Source organism: Cibotium barometz, chromosome 26, assembly GCF_041138505.1.
Source record: "Cibotium barometz isolate CiBa-2024 chromosome 26, ASM4113850v1, whole genome shotgun sequence".
In the NCBI taxonomy this organism is placed as follows: Eukaryota; Viridiplantae; Streptophyta; class Polypodiopsida; order Cyatheales; family Cibotiaceae; genus Cibotium; species Cibotium barometz.
In genome coordinates this window covers 37,229,134-37,251,376 of record NC_141071.1, presented here as the reverse complement: position 1 = coordinate 37,251,376, position 22,243 = coordinate 37,229,134, and the positions used below count along the sequence as shown (strand labels likewise).

At 42.0% G+C, this 22,243-nt stretch overlaps 1 protein-coding gene across 2 annotated transcripts; it reads right to left on the bottom strand.

Moving 5' to 3' along the window:
- Nucleotides 1-8,266: 8,266 nt before the first annotated feature.
- On the bottom strand, nucleotides 8,267-20,985 carry LOC147623927 (zinc finger, C3HC4 type family protein). Of its 2 annotated transcripts, none has more exons than XM_086820906.1 (3): nucleotides 20,842-20,985; nucleotides 20,616-20,756; nucleotides 8,267-8,679 (listed from the first exon to the last, which is right to left on the bottom strand). In XM_086820906.1, the coding sequence occupies exons 1-3, from the start codon at nucleotides 20,860-20,862 to the stop codon at nucleotides 8,563-8,565; spliced, it is 279 nt and encodes a 92-aa protein (XP_086677032.1). In that variant the 5' UTR covers nucleotides 20,863-20,985; the 3' UTR covers nucleotides 8,267-8,562. The 2 variants fall into 2 exon arrangements, with proteins under 2 accessions (XP_086677032.1, XP_086677031.1); XM_086820905.1 differs by having other exon boundaries at nucleotides 20,616-20,759; nucleotides 20,842-20,966.
- Nucleotides 20,986-22,243: the final 1,258 nt, after the last annotated feature.

Genomic DNA, 22,243 nt, shown 5'->3' with positions numbered 1-22,243 from the left:
ATGACACGCTTGTTGTTGGCATGGTAATTGGTATTGGGAGTTGCAGTTGGGGCATGGATCTCAATCGCTCGAAGATGTCAGCCATTGGGTTCAGTTAAGGCTGTCAGCCCACGTAGTTGCTCTATCGTTGCCATGTCTTGATGCTGCCAATTGCTCCTTTAATGAGTAAGCATAATTTTTTTTTACTTTTTAGGTTTTCTTACATCCCGTTATAGCCTCAGGAGATCTGGCGTACTCTTCGTTGGGTCAAACGAGTGTCCGTTTGTCCTAATTAGTTTACGCACAACACGCACGTGATCGACCTCTTAGAGATATTTTTATGAAAAAAGTGAATGCTAGTAGCATCCCAGATGGAAGAGGAGGTTTCAAAACTTATTTTCCATCACTGTGTGAAGATGAAATTTTTTCCCGGGAAGATTTTCCCAGTTTCGCAGCCTGTTTTTGAAGGTGGTCCAAAAGGAATTTGAAAAAACTCTGTATTAAAGTCATAGAATTTTTGGAGTACTACAACTTTGTTTCTCTAATTTTATTGTGATTTTGTTGTTTAGACCCTCAAAAAGTAGCCCGAATGTGATTCGCAATCATTTTCGCGCTGTTTTGGATGATTTTTAGTGCTTTAAGGATCGTTTTTTGCCTCGATTTTTGGGTCGAATTTTGAGGCTACAGGTCGAAGGCAAAAATGATGGATTTGGCTCTCGGATGCTTAAGATAAATTTCGAAGAGCTCGATGCCCGCTTTCCGATGTGCACTAGAGTGCGTTCATTGGGTTCACGGTTTAGGAGATACAAGCCTCCAAACAGGGTGGTTTTCACGAGACCCTCGGTCTTTTTTTTTGTGTAGATGGACCCCCTTTCACGATGTGAACTAGCAGGTTGCAATTCACAATGTGAAACAGACTTCACGAATTTTATCTTTTTTTTTTGCGGAGGCAGTTTCACGACGTGAAACTGCAGGTAGTTCACAGTGTGAAACCTTAACACGTGAAAACGTCTATTTTTTTTCGTGCGGGAGTTGTTTCATGGCATGAAAGTTGAGAAAAGATTCACGACATAAAACACATGGCTTACATTTTTTTTTTAACATGAAACTCTTAAAGCATGAAAGTTTAGGGCGTGAGTTTTTTTTGGGCGTGAGACCTTAAGGCATGAAACCCATAAGTCATTAAAGTTTTTTTTTTCCAAGCGTGAGGCCTTAAGGCATGAAAGATTTTTTTATTTTATCTAGTGGCGAATTCAAATTTCCTTGGTTTGAGGGGAATATTTTTTAAATTTTAAATTGGAGAGATATGGGCATTTTCCAAAAAAGGCAAGTGAGAATTAAAAAAGTCAATCCTTTTATGACACCCCCTTACACCCTTCATAAATGACTCCCAAAATGGACAATTTGACAACTCATTGTTGGCATCTTTTCATTCAATGCTCATTAGCCTTAATGTGTTATGTAAACAAGTGTTTAAGAATTAATCAAAGATTAATCCTTTCACTAATCCTTATCTCTTTTAGACTAATCAAAGACTTTAATTAACTACTAATCACTAATTAATTCACACCATTGAGCACATCATTGGATAGAGCATAAAATTACTAAGCTATGTGCATCAACTAATGTGTAGATTAATATATAATTAGAGATTAATTAAACTCTTAATTTTAGTCTCTTCTCTTTATGCAAAATTAAGCAAAAGAGAGCCAATTTCTCAAATTGATGAAAAAATTGATGCAATTAGATTTTTTGATACATTTAGATGCTCACAAAACACCCAAGAATACTAATTTCGGCCTCTTATATAATCAAATTTGACCCCAAAAAATATATTTTCTAATCGTTTTGTCTATTGAATTGGGTTAATCACCCTTAATGACAAAAACCAATCAATTAAAGAAGATTAGTCGATTTCAATAGTTTTTTGATGTTTTTGAGGAATTGTTTCAATGATTAAGCTACTCCTAATGCTTACTAACACTCTAATGCACACAAATCAAACAAAAAACATACAAATCAACCAAAAATTAATGATTCTAGTTCTATGTTTAACTCTAAAGAGAGTTAAAAATCCATAGAAATTGTATTCTACTACATTGTTTGATGCAATAGATACAAACTAAACCTAATACACACTATGTGCAAGCCCTAGGAACATTAAAAACCATATTATCAACAACAAAAATAATAATTTAAGCTAAAGATTAAGCAAAAAAAAGGTATTTTTTACAAAACAAAAAAGAGAGCTATTTCTCACCAAATCTCCATCAAATCCACATCCTTTTCATGGGAAACCATTAATCAAGACAATGGGTAATTAATAATGCGTAGATTAGAGAAAAACGATAGACAAAGCCAAGGGATTATTCCTCGACAGCAGCAGCGATGCCAAAAATGTTATGGCTCACCCTAACCATGCTTGAAACACATCCAACAAGAGATTAGATGGTCAACCGCAGTTGTCGTGAGGATCTTTCCAATGGCCCACCTCATAACCCTTGAGGTCTCCAAGCTCTACAACTCTTTGAGAAGCAATTCCACCGCGTCTCCCGCGAGCGTTGTCACACCACTGCATTGCACTACGTGTACTCGTCCCTCCTCTCACTCACACACATCCACTAGCATGCATTAGAGAAAGATATTAGCAAGAGCAAGACTCTATTGCAAAATGGGAGAGTTCTTTGTATTATTAGAGAAAGATATTAGCAAGAGCAAGACTCTATTGCAAAATGGGAGAGTTCTTTGTATTATGAGAGATATTCACTTATATACATGGCCAGAAGTGTTCACACTCACTTAAACTATGGCCGACTAGGCACTTTAGGCTCATAAGAGGCCTAATGCTATTACAATGACTACTCTCATAATATACACATGAAGTACATCACTTAGGACTTCATTCTAACTTACTACCACACGCTCTTGAAGCGGAAATCACCGTAAGTATTCCATAGGACCATTACAGGCACTTATCCAAATTATAGATTTGGACACCATTGCTTCATATCTTGTATGTATGACCTTTTGGTGTATCTACCTTGATTCCTTGATATAAGATAATGGTAGTAGCTCTTATTAACCCTAAGAATGGATTAATACCCACTTAGTACTAATAGCTTTCTTGCCAAGTGATAGATTCACTAAATCACAAGTACCATTTTTTTGAATGGCATGAATTTCATCCTGTATAGCTTTTACCCAATTTGGATCTTCTTGAGCCTCTTCAAAAGACTCAAGTTTATCTACGTCATCATATAGAGAACTAAGAAATGCAAAATCAACAATATCTATTGAAGAAGTGGTTCTAGCGCTCCGGATTTGGTTCTCGAATCTAGTTCTACTCTGTAAAGAAGCAGATAATTTGCTATCATGCAAGGTTCTTCTAGCCCAGCTAGGCATAGCAGCTAGGCATAGAAGCCTAGATTCATTCATTGATGATATTTCAGCATTTACTACATCATCCAGCTAATCTGAAGTTAGTGCATCAAATCCTTGAGTATTTCCTCCCCCTCCCCCCCCCCCCCCCCCCACAAACAAACAAGGATCAGTAGGCAAAATTTGTTGAGAATCAACACATATTGGCACAAGTAATAACCTATCAAACATGTCAAATAATTGGCATAGGCATGCTTATTAAATTCTATCATCATTGGATAGACAGAATCCTCTACAAAAACAACATTCCTACTAATGGTAATCTTCTTTGTGAGAGGGTTGTAGAGACAATAACCTTTGCTTTTAGCGCTATAACTAATAAAAATGCCTTTGAATGTCTTGTCATTAAACTTAGTTCTGCTTTGTGCTCGCACATGTACATATGCAAACAACAAACAACCAAAAACACACATGTGTTCAACCTTAGGTTTTCAATTGAACTAAGCCTCACAAGGAGTGATAGTGTTCAAAGCTTTAGTGGGGCACCTGTTCTCAACACATAGGGGACATAAAGAACTGCTTCCATTCTTTACTTGTGTGGAAGCTGCTGACCTTTAACCATGCATTCACCATTGAGACGGTAGGTAACATGTATTGTTGTGACACATGTAATAGTGTGACCACCTTGCACAATCTCCATGTGTTTGACCAAACTTCTTTGAAAAGTTGTGCTTAAAAGCACCACTGTCAAGAAACCAATTGTTAGAGACAGTTTGCAAGAAGCGCGGCCATGCAATTGAAAATTACTTTTGGAACCTTTGTTGGATTCATTTTTCTTCTTTTCCTTATTTTCAAGTTTAAAGTAATTTTCAATTGCATAGCTACACTTCTTGCAATACTAGCAAGTCACCTTCATTCGCTTTTTGGAATCACCCTTAGCCTCAGAAGTTTTGTTTGAATTGGTCTTCCGCTGAAATTTCTTGCTCTACTGTTAGAGCCTGATCACTGCTAGAACCCTAAGAAGCATTTTTTTCCTCCTACAACAGTAAGCTAACAAGCTCTTGATAGATAAGAGGGGATGGATTGCCTCTTAAAGGAAGTTAGAGGGAAGTATTGAAACCCAGATAAGATTCATGCAAAGGGTTAAGAGTAATGTTAACTATATCCTTATTAAGAATGATCTCATCCATGGTGAGAAGTTGTTCTCTTAAGTCCTGTAACTTGGTTAAGTGTTCATTCATGGATCCATTCTCCTACATTTTCTCATTATCAAGTTGCCTTTTGAGAAAAGCAACTCATGTATCATTTTTAGCTTGATACAAAGTTTCTAGAATGTTCCAAACAAGCATGGATGTTTTATAAGAGCAAATGTGTGGAACAATAAACCTTTTAAATGATAAGGTAATCAATGCCAAAGCTTGAGCATCATGTGAATCCCATCTTTTTGGTCAACAATAGTTTAAGGGACTTGAAACTGGAGTTGTTGGCCCTGACCCTTTGAGTAGCAAGAGGAGAAATTATGCCAGGGCAGGACTTGTTCACCACCAAAGTGACCCCATAAGCCCTTTACCACATGGACATTTCTGACCAAAAAACTCTATAGGGAGTAATTTGACACATCTAATTTATCCTCTTTGAAAAGAATACCAAACAAATCATGGCAGAGAAGTTGGCCATACCTGACTGCTAGTGAATTTGAGAAGGTAAGATGCTAAAAGTAAGCTTGAACTGAAGTCAATAGGTACTGATGAACAATCTGAAAACTGATAAAAATTAGCAACAAAATCAGATGATCCGAAAGTAGAATCAGTTAATCACAAAAAGTGGAATCAATCAATCATAGAAAATTGAATCGATCGATCCGAAAAGTTGAATCAGTTGATCCGAGAAGTTGAATTGGTTGATCTGAGAAGTTGAATCAACGATTCCAAAAAGCAGAATTGGACGATCCCAAAAGTAGAATCAGACCATCACAGACATGTAATCGCCAAAGTTGGATCGCTGTGGGTAGGATCACTGAACGATCCAACAATTAGAATCGAGTCATTAAACAAAGTAGAATTGCCGAAAAGTTGAATCAGTGAAAAGTGGAATTTCTAAAAAGTGAAATTGTCGACGAAAAATGGAATCGACAAAGAAAGGAATCGACGAAAGTGGAATCGATCAATCCAAAAGTGAAATTGATCGATCGAAGAAACCCACAATTCAAGAGTTAAATCGATAGATTGTAAACTTGAAAACACTCGCAAAATCAAGTGATTACACCCAAAAATCATCTCATATGAAAACAATCACACAAACGGGCAATTCTATCTGCCACATGTCAAATGCAAGTGAGGCGATGGATGCACAATTAATGGGGTGACTAATAGCTATTGAGACAAATCGTTTACAGTTTTTGAACAACCCAACTGTGTGGAAGTAGATCGACTACAATGTTGATGCTGCAGTGTTGGAGATTGTCGCCTGCAAAACGGTTGGAGAAGAAACAATTGCAGCAACACTCTTGTTTGAAGTAGAATGACTTGAACAAGAATCAATTCAAGAAGAAGCAACCTCCTTCACTCTTTAGAGAAAAAGCTTCAATGGAAACTTTAATGGAAAGCTTCAAGCGTACACAACAATGAAGAGCTTCAACCTGAGCTATAACCACCATGAAAACCAAAGGAAGCAAGCTATGGAAAGCTTGAACACAGTGTAGATAAAACTAGAAGACAAGCTATGGAAAGCTTTGCACTCATACCATTGTTAGCTCACAGAATGGAGCTGGACTCACACACACACACACACACACAATGCTTAAAGACAAGAACACAGAGGTGTAGAGTGTACGAGAGAATGACAAGCTCAAAAAAGAGGTGTAGAGTGTGAGCGAGGATGACAAGCTCAAAGGAGAGAGATGAATCTCTCTACAAGTACAAAGAGAAAGTACAAATGAACCCGAAGCTGTGAATACTAGCTAACCCTAAGGTGCCTGTTCACACTTGGATGGGGACAAAAGTGCCCATGGCATGAGTATAGGGCCTCACAATGTAGTACTACCAAATATCTAACGGAAAACATTATATGTCCTATGTTGACAAAATACCCCTAGGGAAGGATGCGTAATTTGGAGTCTATGGCATAGTCAATGCTTAGGGTGGCCAATGTGAATTAGAAAGGCCTAAGGGGACGCCTAAAGGCATTAATTGAAGGATTTAGATGAAAGCTCTAGAGGAGTATCCACCTTAGACAAGTATTTGGCCACATGACAAGCATTGGGAAAGAGGGGGGAGGGGAGGGGGGAGGGGGAGGGGAGCTTATCACATGAAATTGGCACAAATTGAGGAAATTCCATGTGTAGCCTCAAGGAAAGTGCAATTCATAAGAGATAGACCATACAATGATTGGGTGGTGAAAGGAGGAAGAAGTCCTCTTGTGAATTTAGGGATTTTCCCCTGTATAAGTTAGTTCTCTAGAACCTGCTAATTTTTCCATGTTTAAGTTAGTTCTTCGGTTCTTGCTAATAGTTGAAATTAGAGTTCCACGACAACATACCTTAGAGATATCATAGTGAAACAACATAGCTCCCTCCTCTTGAGCATTCGGAGGAATTGCTTTATTAGAGGTTGACATAGTTATTACATCCCAAAGTCATTAACCCAACAGTATCTCTTTAGTACTACTATTATCAAGGACAGTGTCCTCAAGGAGGAATGTGGTGGCTAGTAAGTCATCCTTGCCACGATGTGGTACATCACTTCTTATTGGGCCTTCTTGAGGTTGCACATAGGCAAGTTCAACACTTGAGGAGAGGGGGGGGGGGGGGGGGCTTGGGCATCATTTATCCAATGATGTAGAGCCGAGTCTTGTTGGGGCAAGCTTATTGTCTGCAGCCTCGAGCAAAGAGGAGAGCCATAACAGGATTTTCCACTTGCATTTAGCCTGGCCTGGCCATGGCTACACCTAGGCCACATGCATCTTCACCCGCTATGCAAACTTAGTACCTCTTTTGAGACCAAGTTTGCTCCTAGCCTGCCCAAGATTCTCTTTGCCCCTACCTCTTCTAATGCCCCCCTACTTCTTACAAGCAGCAGGGAGCTTCGCTTATCTTTAGTGTGGGACAAGCTCACCTGTCTCAAAGACTCCTGACACTTTCTTGGAGCCCGTTTCCACATCTCCTAAGGGCATCTCAGCTCAGGCTCGACCCTATCAATAGACACATCAACTCAACCATCCTTTTGGATTGGTGCATTCTAATAGCCTCGCCTTTCTCATTCTACCAGCTCAAGAATCCCTTGCTAACCGTCAACGTGTAAGAGGACCCCAACCCATACAGGGCTGATGCAACCTTACAACGTGGATGGTGCATGCCTTGCACTTAAAAAACTCATTTGGATCTCATCCATTTCCACATCTTTGGTATCAACGTCTCATTGGACCCCATAGGCTCATTTGGGCAAGACATGGAAGCTTACTAACAACATTGTCACCTCACACATTCGGTAGGCTAGATGCAATGTTAACATAGATGATTCAGTCACCCGCCTCCAAAGACCTTCCGCTCCATTTGGACGAGCTTCCCGTTCACCCCCTCCAGGAACGTTGGGAACACCTAGTACGCAACACAAACAAGATGCAATAGTGACAATCTCCTTTTTGTGCACTTGCTGCCTAGGTCAATTTTTCACTTATGGGGACTCCAGACAGAATAGGCAATAAAGCCCCCACTGTAGCTTCCCCCCCTTCCTCCTTGGATTTTTTGTACCTCACATGAGGGTTTTTTCTGCGAATTGTAGTTTACGTTGACCATAACGCCTTTTTCAACTAGTGACAACAAGGGTTGCAAAAAGAAAATGGACACCTTTTGGAGTTCTTAAAGTTTTCATTAAATTATGCGACATACACTTTTCCTACTAAGAAATTTGAGTCCTCAAAGGAGCGTTTTATAGCAAGGAAACCCTGAGAAAAAACTACCCAACCACAACATATAGCAACTAGAAGTGATACACAGACACACACACACAATTGACTCTGTAGGAGTTTCCAAAACCAAGTTCCAACACAAATATCTGGCTTTTCCATTTAGGTTTCAGGGCATTCAATGCAATATTATGACCCAAAACTTTGATAGTGGGTCATGAGCAAAAATGCTTTGTAAGAAGCACTGTTTCAAGCTACTTTGAATCAGATCATCAAAAAATGAAGAATACTTCTTGGATTGCTTTACCACCCTCTTGAGCTGAGAGCAGCCACAAGTGCACCTAAAGTATTGTCAATGCTACGATTCCAAAAGTGGGCCAGCTCCTCACGGGTAGCTTTGTTGAATAGAGGTTCCGGAACCTGCAAATGACAAAGAACAACAAAGAGTAGACTTGAGCTCCAGGTTAAAAAGACTAAGTCTCCAACAATTCAGGTACAGCACAAGCATATATGACCAAGTGCCAAGTGTCGCACTGCTATTCACAATAAAGACCAAATGAGGGACCTGCCCATGGTTCTGTTTAGAACCACGTCAGCAGTAATTGGTGACTCAAAAGTATCCAGTCTCAAAAAGACATACATCTTGATCTAGAAGGTAAGTGCTAAAATTGGCATATGTTATAATAGCATGCCTTGAACAAAGAGGAACTATGGACAGAAGAGGGACGAGTTGCCACTGAACCACCGCCTAGGGTCAGTCAATGTCGTGCACGTCCCGCACAAGTCAATGTGATGCCTATCATGCACACACTTGTAACCCTCATATGTGGTGTAAACATGTCACATATAGTCCCATATACTTATTAGACTCCCTGGCCAGGTGCTGCTTGTTAGCAAAGTCTAGGTCAAATGCATCATGGTGGTGTGTATGAACCCATTGTATGGCACTAATGACACAACCTAGGGTGTGACCTTTGAGTATGCAGGGCACAACCAGACATTAGATAATAGCCAACATGCAGAGTCAAACAACGCAAGTAACACAAGGCACTGCAACATGGCAATGATGATGTGGTGGCAGCGATGTGGCAATCCGGTACATGTGGCCGGCAGGAATACTACTGGCCGACTAGAAGCAATGGTACATATATATAAGTGGGTAGCCAAATCGTCTGCTTTCCTCAGTGTTGGGACTTCACAGAGCGTTTGTTTCTATGTAGGCGAAGTGCTAACCAGGAGTGTACACAGAAGACTGTGATTTGACGTCTTCATTCTAAGCCACATCTTGTACTTGAATTTCAGTTGTATAATGTATTACTTCTTTCTTGTACATAATACAAAGCAGTAGTTTAGGACTCGCGTGTGTGCTATATGTGTGATTCCGTTGCACTCTCCTTTCTATCTCTGGAAAACCCTAGCACATAGGCACAAGTGTTCTACCTACAAATTTTTTCTTTTCTTTTCAAGCACCCATGCACGTTGACTGCTTGGATAGGGTAGAGCACTTACATTCCAAGAGTGCACAAGTTTGGGTTTGGGAAAAATGAATATTTGGGCTTTTTTTCATTGCACCTCGGTTAATTGGGGTATATTGTGCTTCCTTGTCCCACCCACCCCATGCCAACAAACCCTTACCTCATCGAACAAGGCTGAAACCCCTCTTGATATTTGTCATGGATTCACAGCTCATTAATTTGCTTCTCAGCATCAAGGGATCCATGGACACGCAAGTAGCTAAAATGGAGGCTATATCTCCCCGTCTTAATAGGATGAAGTCGACACCTCGAGCACCTAGTATTCCGGAATTGGAATCTACAAGGGCATGTGCTTCAGAGCAAGTGTTGGACGATTCCGAGGACGAAGTAGCAAAACTTTTTGGAGGAGGATTTTTCACTCCTTTGGATGCAAGGATGTATTGGATGAGCTTCACTCCCAATCTGGCAGTCATCACTCTACACGTGCGCGTAGTCGGCAGGAGAGGCACCATTCCAAATATTGAAAAAGATCAATGGTGTGGCTTTCTGACCATGGTCACCAAGAAGCTCGTTTCGGTGGCTTTGAAACTCGTTTCACGTTTCGGTGTTGAAACGTTTCAGGTGCACATTGAAACCATATCGTTTCATGTGGGGAAAAAGGTCGTGATTTTGTGTGCTTTTTATCTTTTATAATTCTTTCTCTTTCCTTCTTTCATCCTATTTGTTCTTTTCTCTTCTCTTTTGTATGTCTTCTTTGTTTACTGATGATAAATATGCTAATATCATCTTATAACTATTGGCCAGTACCTTCACATTTTATGTATATGATCGTTTCGGTCCACCGACCTGGTGTTGAAACGTTTTGTTCCAAAATAAGTCGTTTTAGCATCGTTTCGTTTCAGTAGTGAAACGTTTCGTAGGGACCTTGTTTCTAACTAGCATTACCCGATCATTGGAGGATTCGCAATGCTTTTTGTGTGAGTCGCCTAAGAGCTTACAAGGGTCCTGAACCTTTGGAACCAGTGAACGAGGATCCACCAGAAGTTGAAGAGCTATAGGAAGTTCTTCAACCAAAGCAAATTATCTTTTGTAAGGAAAGAAGAGGATCGCATGGCAAGATTACTAGAAAATCGTCACGTGCATCCCACACTTGGATGCCACGTGGACATATCTAAACAACAGGTGCAGGACCTCGAGTGGAAATTGGTCCCATGTGAGCCCGAGTCTGGGACGAGTCAACCAGCTTTCCAGGGTTCCACTCTAAGCGTCCAAGGTAACGTGTGCATTGTTCTGAGTGTTTGGTTTGTAGCCAGACACCACGCATCTGTATAAGAAGCGTGTAGGTTGCATGTGGAAGAAGGGGCCAGCCCTTTGGGCTACCCCAAAAAGGGGTGTTGCATCCCACACTAGCCTCTACCGCCGTTATAGGCTGCCCTAATGATGGCTACTCTCTTTCTCTCTCTCTCTCTTGAAGGCTGCCCATGAAGAGTACCGGCTGTTGGGGACTGTTTTGGAGGCTTCCATCGCGAAGAAATACTGAAGGCAAGGGTATTTGATCATTTATTATGATTTCTAGCCATTGTACTTGTTGTACTAGCCCTTGTACCTGCTGTACCAACCACTGTACTGGCTGTATCAATCCTTGTACTTGTTGTACCTGCTGTACCAACCATTGTACCGGTTGTACCAGCTTTTGAACTTGCTGTACCAACCACTGTACCAATCACTGTACCTGCTGTACCAGCATTTGTACCTGTTGTACCAACCACTATACCGACTGTACCAACCACTGTACCTGCTGTACCGGCTGAATGGAGAGTTGTACTTGCTGTACCAACTCTATTGCATGAAGACCCGTGGTTTTTGGGAAAAAATCAGTACCCACACGGAGGTATATGGATTATATTGTTGGTTCAACATTTCTGCAACTTGTGTTTCGGCTTGGTTGCCTTGTGTTGGGCTATGTTATGGCATTTGTATATGGATAAACCGGCATCTCCCGTGAGGAGAGTAAGACCCTCAAAGCTTGTACATGATATTATTCTCCTTGGGTAATAAAATACTCCGGGGGGGGGGGTCGGCCCATTCCGGCCTCTATGCGGTGTCACACGTGCAAGCTCCATTTTTAGCATTTGTGGATGTTTTGTCCAGCTTTTATGTTTCATGCAAAGTGATGATGGATATATGTTAAGGCTGTGGCCATGTTTAAATGTTTTAATATGCATTGATGGTATCAACAAGTGTGTCAAAGGCCCTAGTCCCGCGGGCACTCACCGCAAGTTACATTGGGATCCTAAGAAGAAGGAAGAGGTTGATACAGTTGTGGCTCGTTTCTTCTTCCATGACCATATTGCTTTCCATACTGCTAGGTAAGCCTTGACTCTTCCCTCTTGACATGATTTTTCTAAGTTTCATTCTTGAAAGTTCACTTGTTTCTTTTTGTAATCAGATCCGAGTACTACAAGGCTATGGTGAAGAGGATTGGGGAGTATGGTCCAAACTACACCCCCCCCATCATCGGCGTCTTTGCGCACCACATTGCTCGACAAGGAGAAGCGCCTTGTCGAGCAAGCTGCAGAGAACACAAAGCGGCTATGGGCAAAGAATGGAGTGTCACTCATTGCAGATGGATGGAGTGACACATGAAAGCGGTCCATCGATGGTCTCGTTGCATATTCCCGTGGCGAGATGTACTTTATTGCTTCACATGATGCCTCAGGGACAGGGAAGAGTGCAAACGTGCTTGCAGCAGAGTGGGAAAGTGGCATTGAGCTCATGGGCCCGGAATGTGTGGTGGGTTTTGTTGCAGATGGCGAGGCTGCAAATAGGGCAACTGGAGCTATTATTGAGGGCATATATCCACACATGACTGTGTCATATTGTAAGGCACATTGTTTGAACAATCTTTTAAAGGATATTGGAAAGATGTCATGGATTGAGCTTATTCAGGAGGCCAATCAAATGGTAACATTTGTCTTGAACCACTAGTTTCTCCGCCACGAGTTCTCCAAGAAATCAAGGCTCTCGCCTCTCAAATACTCAGACACCTGATTTGCCTTCAACTTCTTGATGCTGGCCTGCTTGAGGGAGTGCAGTGGTGCATTGAGGCAGCTCTGATGGGAGAGAATTAAGAGTTAGGGTTTCATGTGGGAGACATACACAGAGAAAAAGGGAGAGAGAGAGAGAGAGATAGAGTTGTGGGGATAAGTCAACTCAAGAGAATGAGTGTGTGACTCCCCTATCACACATGTATATTTGCACTAGTACACATAGTGCACTTCGTACATTAAAAGTACTAAGTGTACTATGTACCACAGTTGCATAGAAACGCGTTTCATACAGGTTCGAAACGTACGAAACGTTTCGTCCTGTATGAAACGCGTTTTTTTCATCATCCAATTTTTTTTTATTTTTTTATTTTTTTATTTTTTTATTTTTTTTTATTTTTTTATTTTTTTTATTTTTTTTATTTTTTTTTTGTGTACAATGTAGAGACGGATTGCATTGAGAGTTCTCTCCCAGGATTGCAGTTCAGGGCCTTGTGAGAGAAACTGGAGTACATGGGCTCTTTTTCACACGAAAAAGAGAAATAGACTCTCCTCAGCACAATTGGAGAGGCTTGTCTTTTGTCATTGCAATCCCTGATTGCTAGAACAAAAGGGTCATCCCATTGAGCCTCGCCAAGTGAATCCAGATAAGATTGATATCATGAAGTGCAAGGAGATTCCCGACATTCCTCAGGAGGAGAGAGACATCTATTCTATGCTCTATGAGGAGATCATGGCTCCGGCTCGCACTACACGATCTTCTCGAGAGGCTAGTACTAGTGGTGCACCTGCACCTCTAGAGGATGAGGCATTTGAGGACTCGACTACCGGCAGTGACCTTGAGAGTGAGGCTGCAAAGGCAAAAGATGCAGATGAGGATGAGCATGAGGATGCAGATGAGGATGCAGATAGTAGCTAGCAGCTGCTGCCAGTATCATTTTATTTGGACATGTTATTTAGTTTGAACTTTGGACATGCTATTTATTTTGATCTTGGATTTTGAGTCATGACTCATCACCCACGTGGTGATCCTTTTGATTTCTGCTTAGTCATCAGTGATCACCCACGTGATTTGTGATATCATCATATCTTACATGTATTTTGTTTTTATTGAAATGAATTCAATGTGGTCTCTTATAAGTTATGTCAACAGTTTTTTCTTTTCTATATTTCAAGTTAAAAATATACATGTTTTTTCTATTTTGTATGAAACCTTTTTGTACCCGTTTCTTACCTTTTATGAAACGTTTCAAAACGTATGAAACCCGTTTCATACCTGCCGTTTCTGAAACGCCTGGCAACTATGCTATGCACTATAACATATGGACTTGTACACACTACAAGGGTGGGCATAATGCCTTTACCCCAACAACCTCCCACTTAAAGGCAGAGTGCCCTTAAATGAAGGAAAAGAAAAATCAGCATGTACATGATAATATACAAGGCCATATCAAGGCTGAAACTGGCCTCATCCAATGCCCATCAAGTGTCTGCAATGAGCAAACCGCTCCGGAGGCAAACTCTTTGTCAACAGATCAACCGGGTTGTCATCCGTATGAATCTTAACAAGCTGAATTTGCTTGTTCTCTATCACCTCTTTGATGAAGTGATACTTCACATCCACATGCTTCGTCTTTGCATGAAAGACAGGGTTCTTTGCCAACTGGATGGCACTCTGACTGTCACAATGCAACAATGGAATATCCCCTGTATAACCCAAATCAACCACTAACCGAGATAGCCATAATGCCTCCTTGCAAGCCTCTGTGGCTGCAATATACTCGGCCTCTGTGTAGATAAGGCATTGCACTTCTACATCCTGGATATCCATGACATAGCACCTCCTGTGAATGTAAACACATAACCGGTAGTAGACTTCCGGTTATCTGGATGACAGGCATAATCTGAATCCGTGTAACCATGTACTAATGCATCCTGTTTGCCAAAGCAAATGCACATATCCTGTGTGCCCTTCAAGTATCTCATGACACCTTTCACTGCTTCCCAATGCTTCTTGCCAGGGTTGGCCATGTATCTAGAAACCACTCCCACTGCAAATGCAATGTCCGGCCTAGTAGCAACCATGGTATACATGAGACTGCCACAAGCTGAAGCATATGAAATCTTGGCCATATCAGCCCTGCCACTATCCGACTGTGGGCTGTCCATAGCACTGAGTTTCACATATGGAGGCAAAGGAGTACTAGTCTTCTTCCCCCCATCCATATTGAACCTCTGCAAAACTTTGCCAATGTATTCCTTCTGAGACAAATACAACACATGCTGATTTCTGTCCCGAAGTATCCGCATACCCAAAATGTGATTTGCATCACTCAAATCCTTCATATCAAAGGTCTGATGCAGCCTCTTCTTCAAGGCATCCATCTCTTTACGAGATTTCCCGGCAATCAACAAATCATCAACATACAAGATGAGGATCAATAGACTACCATCCAAAGCTTTCTTGGTGTATAAGCAATGATCTATGTCACTTCTCCTGAAATCCTGGGATTTCATGAATGTATCAAATTTATGATACCATTCCCTTGGTGCCTGTTTGAGCCCATAAAGACTCTTTTTCAGCTTGCATACAAGCTTCTCCTTTCCATTCACTGCATAACCCTCTGGCTGTTGCATATATATCTCCTCATGGAGATCACCATGAAGAAAAGCAGTCTTCACATCCATCTGAATCAAATCCAGATCATCATGAGCAACCAAAGCTAATACAGCTCTAAGTGTGGTCATTTTGACCACTGGAGAGAAGATCTCATCAAAGTCCACACCATATTCCTGCTTGAAGCCCTTAGCCACTCACCTGGCTTTGTATCTTGGCTTTGCATCAGGTGGAACTTTGAGCCTGTAAACCCACTTGCATGGCAAAACCTTCTTGCCTGTAGGCAAATGCACCAACTTCCATGTTCCATTTTTGTGCAGAGAATCCATCTCTGACTTCATGGCACGCTCCCAAAGAGCCTTGTCTGCCCTCTGTAAAGCCTCCTTATAACATGAGGCCTCCCCACAGTCAGTGAGCATCAAGTAGTCAACCCCTGGAACAAACCTGTCAGGGGCTCTGGAGGGTCTTGTGGACCTCCGTACCCAATGACCATCATTTGCAGGTTGCTGTCCAGCCTGCATATCACCTATTGGTGGCTCCTGTTCCATGCCATAAGGTTGAAAAATCATGCCCGGTATCTCCTCTAACTGTGGGATATCCATAGGGATATCTTCTGCCATCTCTGGCTGTCCATTTGGACCATTTTCAGCACCATTTAAGGGCTGGTTTTGCTGCTGTAATGGCTGATTTACAGCCCTTGGTTGTTGTCCATGATGTCCATCATCATCAAAGATGACTCTGCCATGCTCCTGTTGCCTTGCAGGCTCCTTATACATGCATGTTTCATCAAAAATCCTGAGCCAAGGGTAAATCCGTAGACTGATGTAGATCTCCTCGTGTCTGGATCTTCTTCCCAATCTGAGTCACTCCAACCTTGGAGTCGGACTCCATCTATCGTTCCCCTTCTAGTGTCATAGAAGAGTCCAAGATTCTTCGTACCCTGCAGATACTGCAAGATCCGCAATGCTGCGTCCCAATGAGTCTTCAAAGGCGTCTGCATGAATGAGCTCAACAGCCCCACGGGAAAGCTCAAGTCCAATCAGATGTTCAGCAACCAAATCAATGAACCAACGAGTTTCCGATACAAAGAGGCATCAACCTACTCACAAGGATCATTCACTATAAGCTCCGTGTTCAGGTCCATCGGTGAAGTAATAGGCTTGCAGTTCTCCATCCCAAAGGCCTCAAACAACTCATGAACATACCGCTGCTGAGAGACAAAGAACATCAGCCCATGAATGAGCTCATTACACCTCAAAATGTGAAGGAAGAAATGGAGCAAGAGCAGACAGCAACATAGGAGGCTAGAGTTGTGCCTCATTGGCTGCTCCGTACTTTACAAGAGAGCAAACTTTCAGCTCCACTTGGTAGCAGGACACAGGCTGGTTCACGTAATGCAAGAGAACACGCAAATGTTGCTTGCATGAGTACACTTTGTGATGCAGATGAGCCAGATTCATTTGAAGAGGCTCATGAGGATGAGCATTGAATGCAAGCCATACAAAATGAGATGGATTCTATCCATAAAAACAGCACTTGGGATTTGGCAGACTTACCTACTGGCAAGAAACCCATCTGCACAAAGTGGGTTTACAAGTTAAAAAGAACGTCTAATGGTACCATTGACAGGTACAAGGCCAAGCTAGTGACAAAAGGATATGCCCGGCAAAAAGGCATTGATTATGATGAGACTTTCGCACCCACTTCTCGTATGGCCACAGTTAGATGTGTTGTTGCATTGGCTGCCCATCATGGATCGAAAGTGCATCAATTGGACATAAAATCAGCTTTTCTCAATGGGGATTTGCACGAAGAAGTGTATGTAAATCAGTCCATTGCTTTTCTGTTGCATGGTCATGAAAACAAAGTATGCAAGCTTCGAAAAGCACTTTATGGTCTCAAATAAGCTCCTCGAGCTTGGTGTGAGAAGATACATACTTATTTGACCACGCAGGGATTTTGCAATAGTCCAACGAAGAGCACCCTCTATGTGAAAGAGGATCACAACACTTTGATTATGCTCATTCTTTATGTGGATGACATGTTGCTAACTACGAATGATATGGATAGAAATTTCAGAATTCAAAGCTGAATTGCAATCGTCATTTGAGATGACAGATTGGGGATTGTTGCATTATTATTTGGGCATACAATTTGTGCAAATGTTGGGATTTATGTACACCAATCAAAGTACATTCAAAAGCTGTTGCACAAATTCGGGTTTCAAGATTGTAAGCCCATCTCTACTCCGATGGAGCCAGGGCTGAAATTGAGCATGTATGATGTTGGAGAGCCTTTTGATATGAGTGTTTACAGCCAAGCAGTGGGCTGCCTCATATATTTATGCAACACACACCCAGATATTCAGTTTGGGGTTTCCCAGTGTAGCAAATTTATGCACAGCCAGGTACAAAGCATTGGCAAGCAGTGAAGCAGATCTTCCGCTATCTTCCGGGCTCCCTGGATCTTGCGTTGGTATATCCCGGGGAGGCAGCTTGCAGTTACATGCTTATAGTGATTCAGATTGAATTGAGATACAAAGTAGTCCACCAATGGGAATTGTTTCTTTTTGGGGCATTCATGCATATCATGGCTTAGCAAAAAGCAGCCCACTGTTGCCACATCTACTTGTTAGGTTGAGTACAGGGCAGCCTTTACAGCCACAGTAGATTGTGTATGGCTGAGGAGATTGATGACTGATCTTCGTGAGTGTCAGCAGACACCCACCACCATACTCACTGACAGTCAGAGTGCTATAGTCGTGGCACATAGAGATTCATTATCACTATGTCAGAGAGAGGATTCATGCAGGGGAGATCACATTATCTTACTGCTCTACATAAGACAATGTTGCAGATCTGTTCACGAAGGCGTTGCCTCCAGAGAAGTTTGAAGCTTTCCGCAAAGCTTTAGGCTTACTCTCCTCCAAAGAGTGATTTGCTATCAACCTTGTACACGTTCACATTGCCACTCCAGGGGGCTTTATTGGCATATATGCCATAGAGTTATGCCACGTGCTATGAGTATTGCCACATGTGCACATGGACTAACCAAGGGCACTTTTCTCCCTTTGGGTCAACTCCCTTGCTCCACACATCTTTGTATCTCATCTACTTTGAGTAGCAATCACCATCTCTCTCACTCTTGAGAGCTTGCTGCTGTGTACCATCTTTTTGTGTGTGTGTTCTCTGTTTCTCTGAAACCCTTACATCCAATAACCCCGCTCGGCTTACACTCAACAGGCAAGCATTGGTGGTATATCAGTGCTAACTGGCATGGTTCATGGGATTGGAACCTTAGCCTCTTGCTCGGGGGAGGTTTGTGGATGCGAATCTACGGTTGGGTGGTGAGCTAGCCTCCACCCCTCTTATGGGATTTGTACTAATCACTCATGTTTTGCATTTAGGAGATCCGTGGGGTTGTAACACCATGGCATTCATTGCATAGATTGACATTGCCTTTAGAGATGATGACTTCACTGAGAAGTCTAAGATAAGGCATGTAAGCGTGTTCTTGAAGGGCCCAGCTGCCCGTTGGTGGATTTCAGAAAAGCTTTCAAAGCATTCTATAGCGGTCTCAACATTTCAAGTCTTCGTTTTCTCTTTTTCAGAGCTTAGCTAATTCGAGTTGGCCCATATCCATGGACTTACCCGCATAAGCTCACATACCATTCACTCACAAGAAGAACACAAATCAACATTTTGACCACCTTCACATCAAGCTAGTGTTGCCCCCCTAGATAATAATCTTGCATCAAGACTTGTATATCACTTCAGCATTGGCTTGAGGACTACCACACCGTTTTCCCCTCTCATCATTCTCTCATGGCAGACGGTTTACCCAACACCCCTGTGCCATACAAACATTCGCTCGCTTCTTACGTCTAGTGCAGCACTATTCCTCCACAGGAAGCGCCAACCTCTCAGGAGCATCCTTCTGCCACCGTGTCTGTGACAGCTACCCCATCATGTGCTAGCTCTACTACACCACCATCGCCTCTTGCCTCAACTCATACAACAATGGCAGCCCCACGAGTAGCTTTTCCATCCACTTCTTCAAACTCCTCTTCTTCAACATCATCTTCCGACAGTGATCCTTCATATGTCCCATCTGAGGATGACACTGTCATCCCCAATCCCGTCCCACCTCCTCGCCCGCCTCTTCGCCACCATTCCGCCCGCACCCCAGCTTCTACCCCTGTCTCAATACATCCACCACCCGCACCACTCCCGTCACCATTAACTTCATCGACCCATCCCCCTTCCACCTTCCTCGGCTTTCCACTTTATTATCCCAAACCAAACTCACCACCTTGGGCTTGCAAGGCCAGGCTTCTATCACAGCTTTGCCGGACATGGACACCTTCCTTTGCACTGCCTTCCTCACCAACTTTCCCGCGATGCCCAACGGGCAACGCCTCACTATGGCTCACCTTGCCCACCTAATTAGCCCTCCAACGAGTTCGGTTCTCCATCGACATTCCAACAACAGCATCACTAGCCAAGCTCTGCCGCCACCATTGCTTTGTTGGCTCCCACCCCTTCACTACCTAGCTAGTTTCTAGTGTATAAATTATGTTTGTGCAAGTCTTCCCTTGTTTATCTTTCTCAGTTAACACATTAATAGCCATAGTAGTATTACAAGTTCCCTCCTTCAAGTGTAGCCCCTTTACGTCAAACTCCTTTCGACTTCTATCAACCTTCCAGATCAAAATTGATTTATTTATTTTTTGGCCTCATTGCTTTCTTTGGGGCATATATTTGCATAAAAAAGGAGCTACATGAAATCTACGGCAGAGTCAACCGTAAGTGGCTACATTTCTGTCCAATAAGCTTGTAAGGGATCATCTAATATCAGCAGTTGGCCTTGGATATTGAAGTCTGGTTTGTCGGTTACAGACTGCCCTACCTTCTTACAAACCAAAAGCGGTCACTACTAGCCAGATACATGATGTTTCTTTACACGAAATACTTTGAGAGAAAAATGCAGGCCACTGTGTAATGCATTCTGGAGTGGCAGAATAGATTGTACGGCACTTTGAAAATGCATGTGTATGGGCATGGTGTACGGCAGGACGTACAGATGTGTGTGAGCAAAGTGTACGGCGGTCGGTGGCATGATGTACGAAACATCAAAATCTACTAGGCATCTCTGCGATTCCTGAGATTTATACACAACAAATTATACAGTTAATCTAGCGTTAACCCGAAAACTAACCGGAAGAGGAGTCGGAGGTGGAATCTGCCCACGAGAAACGACACGTGCCAGTTCGGCTGTTGATTTCCAATAGGATCTGTGCTGGTGGACAGCCAAGCCCAGACCTAGGGCGGCTCCCAGAGAGAAGCCCAGCAAGCGCTCCTGCTAGCCACCCAGATTTCTGTAATATTAGGATTTCTAACCGCATACAGAAATCAGAACTTAGGATTTCGGATTTGGCCTCTACCTGCATCAAGAGCGACGCCATGAGTACGCGAAGCTTACAGATTAACTAGTTCACATTTCAATTAAGCAATGGGCGCAGCATGGAGACGCCCGGCCGCCCACCCAGCATAGTGAGTGCGTTGGGCGCCCCTAATTTCACACCTTTGCGAGCTCGTGAGGGGGTTTTTGTAGTCTCTTCAAGTTGTGGAGGTGAGAGTTATCGGTGTTATCAGGTGTGTCCTATCATGTGCATGCCATCAATCTCTTCTTTAGTTCAATTGATGTTCGCTTAACATTTAAGCCAAACTAGAATGCTTGGACAGCTATGCATGAGTTTTTTAGTCGATTCATCTATAGCAATTTTGTAATTGTGTTGAGAAAGTCTTATTATGTGTATTAATCCAAGAGAAGAGTATACATACCGATCGTGTGCCAAGACAGGCATTCAATCTATCACAAGGAGATGCATGTCCCATGATGAGGGTATGTATAGCGATTTATGAACAAGGCATATGTATCAATCTACATATATCGATCTATACAAAAAGTACATGTACCAGTCCTTGAGAAGAGTATGCATACCAATCTAGCAAAGGAGTATTCATACCAATCCATGAAAAAGTGTGCATGCATATACTGATCCATGACAAGAGTACATGCATTAACCTATGAGAAGAGTATGCATACCAATCCATGAAAAAGTGTGCATGCATATACTGATCCATGACAAGAGTACATGCATTAACCTATGAGAAGAGTACTAATATCGACCTATCAAATTTCCCATAAGAAAAGTATGCATATTGATCCATGAAAAAGGCTTACTACATCCTAATATATGAAAAGAGTGCATGTATTGAAGTACATGTGTTGGCCTATCAATGGAAGGGTAAATATTTCCCATGAGAGGAGTAAGTTATTAACTGACCTATCAACAAAATACATGTATTTGTCTATGAAAGAGTGCACACTCTCTTGATTGAAATTTGAATTAGGGTTTAAAGCTATAATAACCTCTTTATTAAATATTGCTTTCATAGACAAATATATGTATTTGTCTATGAAAGAGTGCACACTCTCTTGATTGAAATTTGAATTAGGGTTTAAAGCTATAATAACCTCTTTATTAAATATTGCTTTATGGTATTTATTTATGTGATGGCCTATCAATGAATAGAGTGCATGTATTCCGAGCATAGATGTATTGGCCTATCAATGGAAGTGTACATGTACTGGCCTATCAATGATAGGAGTAAATGTGTTGACCCATCAACAAAATACGTGTATTTATCTATGAGAAGAGTGTGCAAACTAATCCATGAGACGAGTGCACATATTAATCCTTGTGATATCAATCTATCAAAGACACAGTACATATTAATCCTTGTGATATCAATCTATCAAAGACACGGTACACATTAATC

Bases quoted from the DNA above. Each gene is read 5' to 3' on its own strand.
- LOC147623927 (XM_086820905.1), bottom strand. From the start codon at position 20,862: ATGGCGTCGCTCTTGATGCAG. The intron at 20,760-20,841 runs GTAGAGGCCAAA...CTGGGTGGCTAG, and splicing joins TGGCGTCGCTCTTGATGCAG to CAGGAGCGCTTGCTGGGCTT. The intron at 8,680-20,615 runs GTTAGTTTTCGG...TGTCATTTGCAG, and splicing joins CACCTCCGACTCCTCTTCCG to GTTCCGGAACCTCTATTCAA.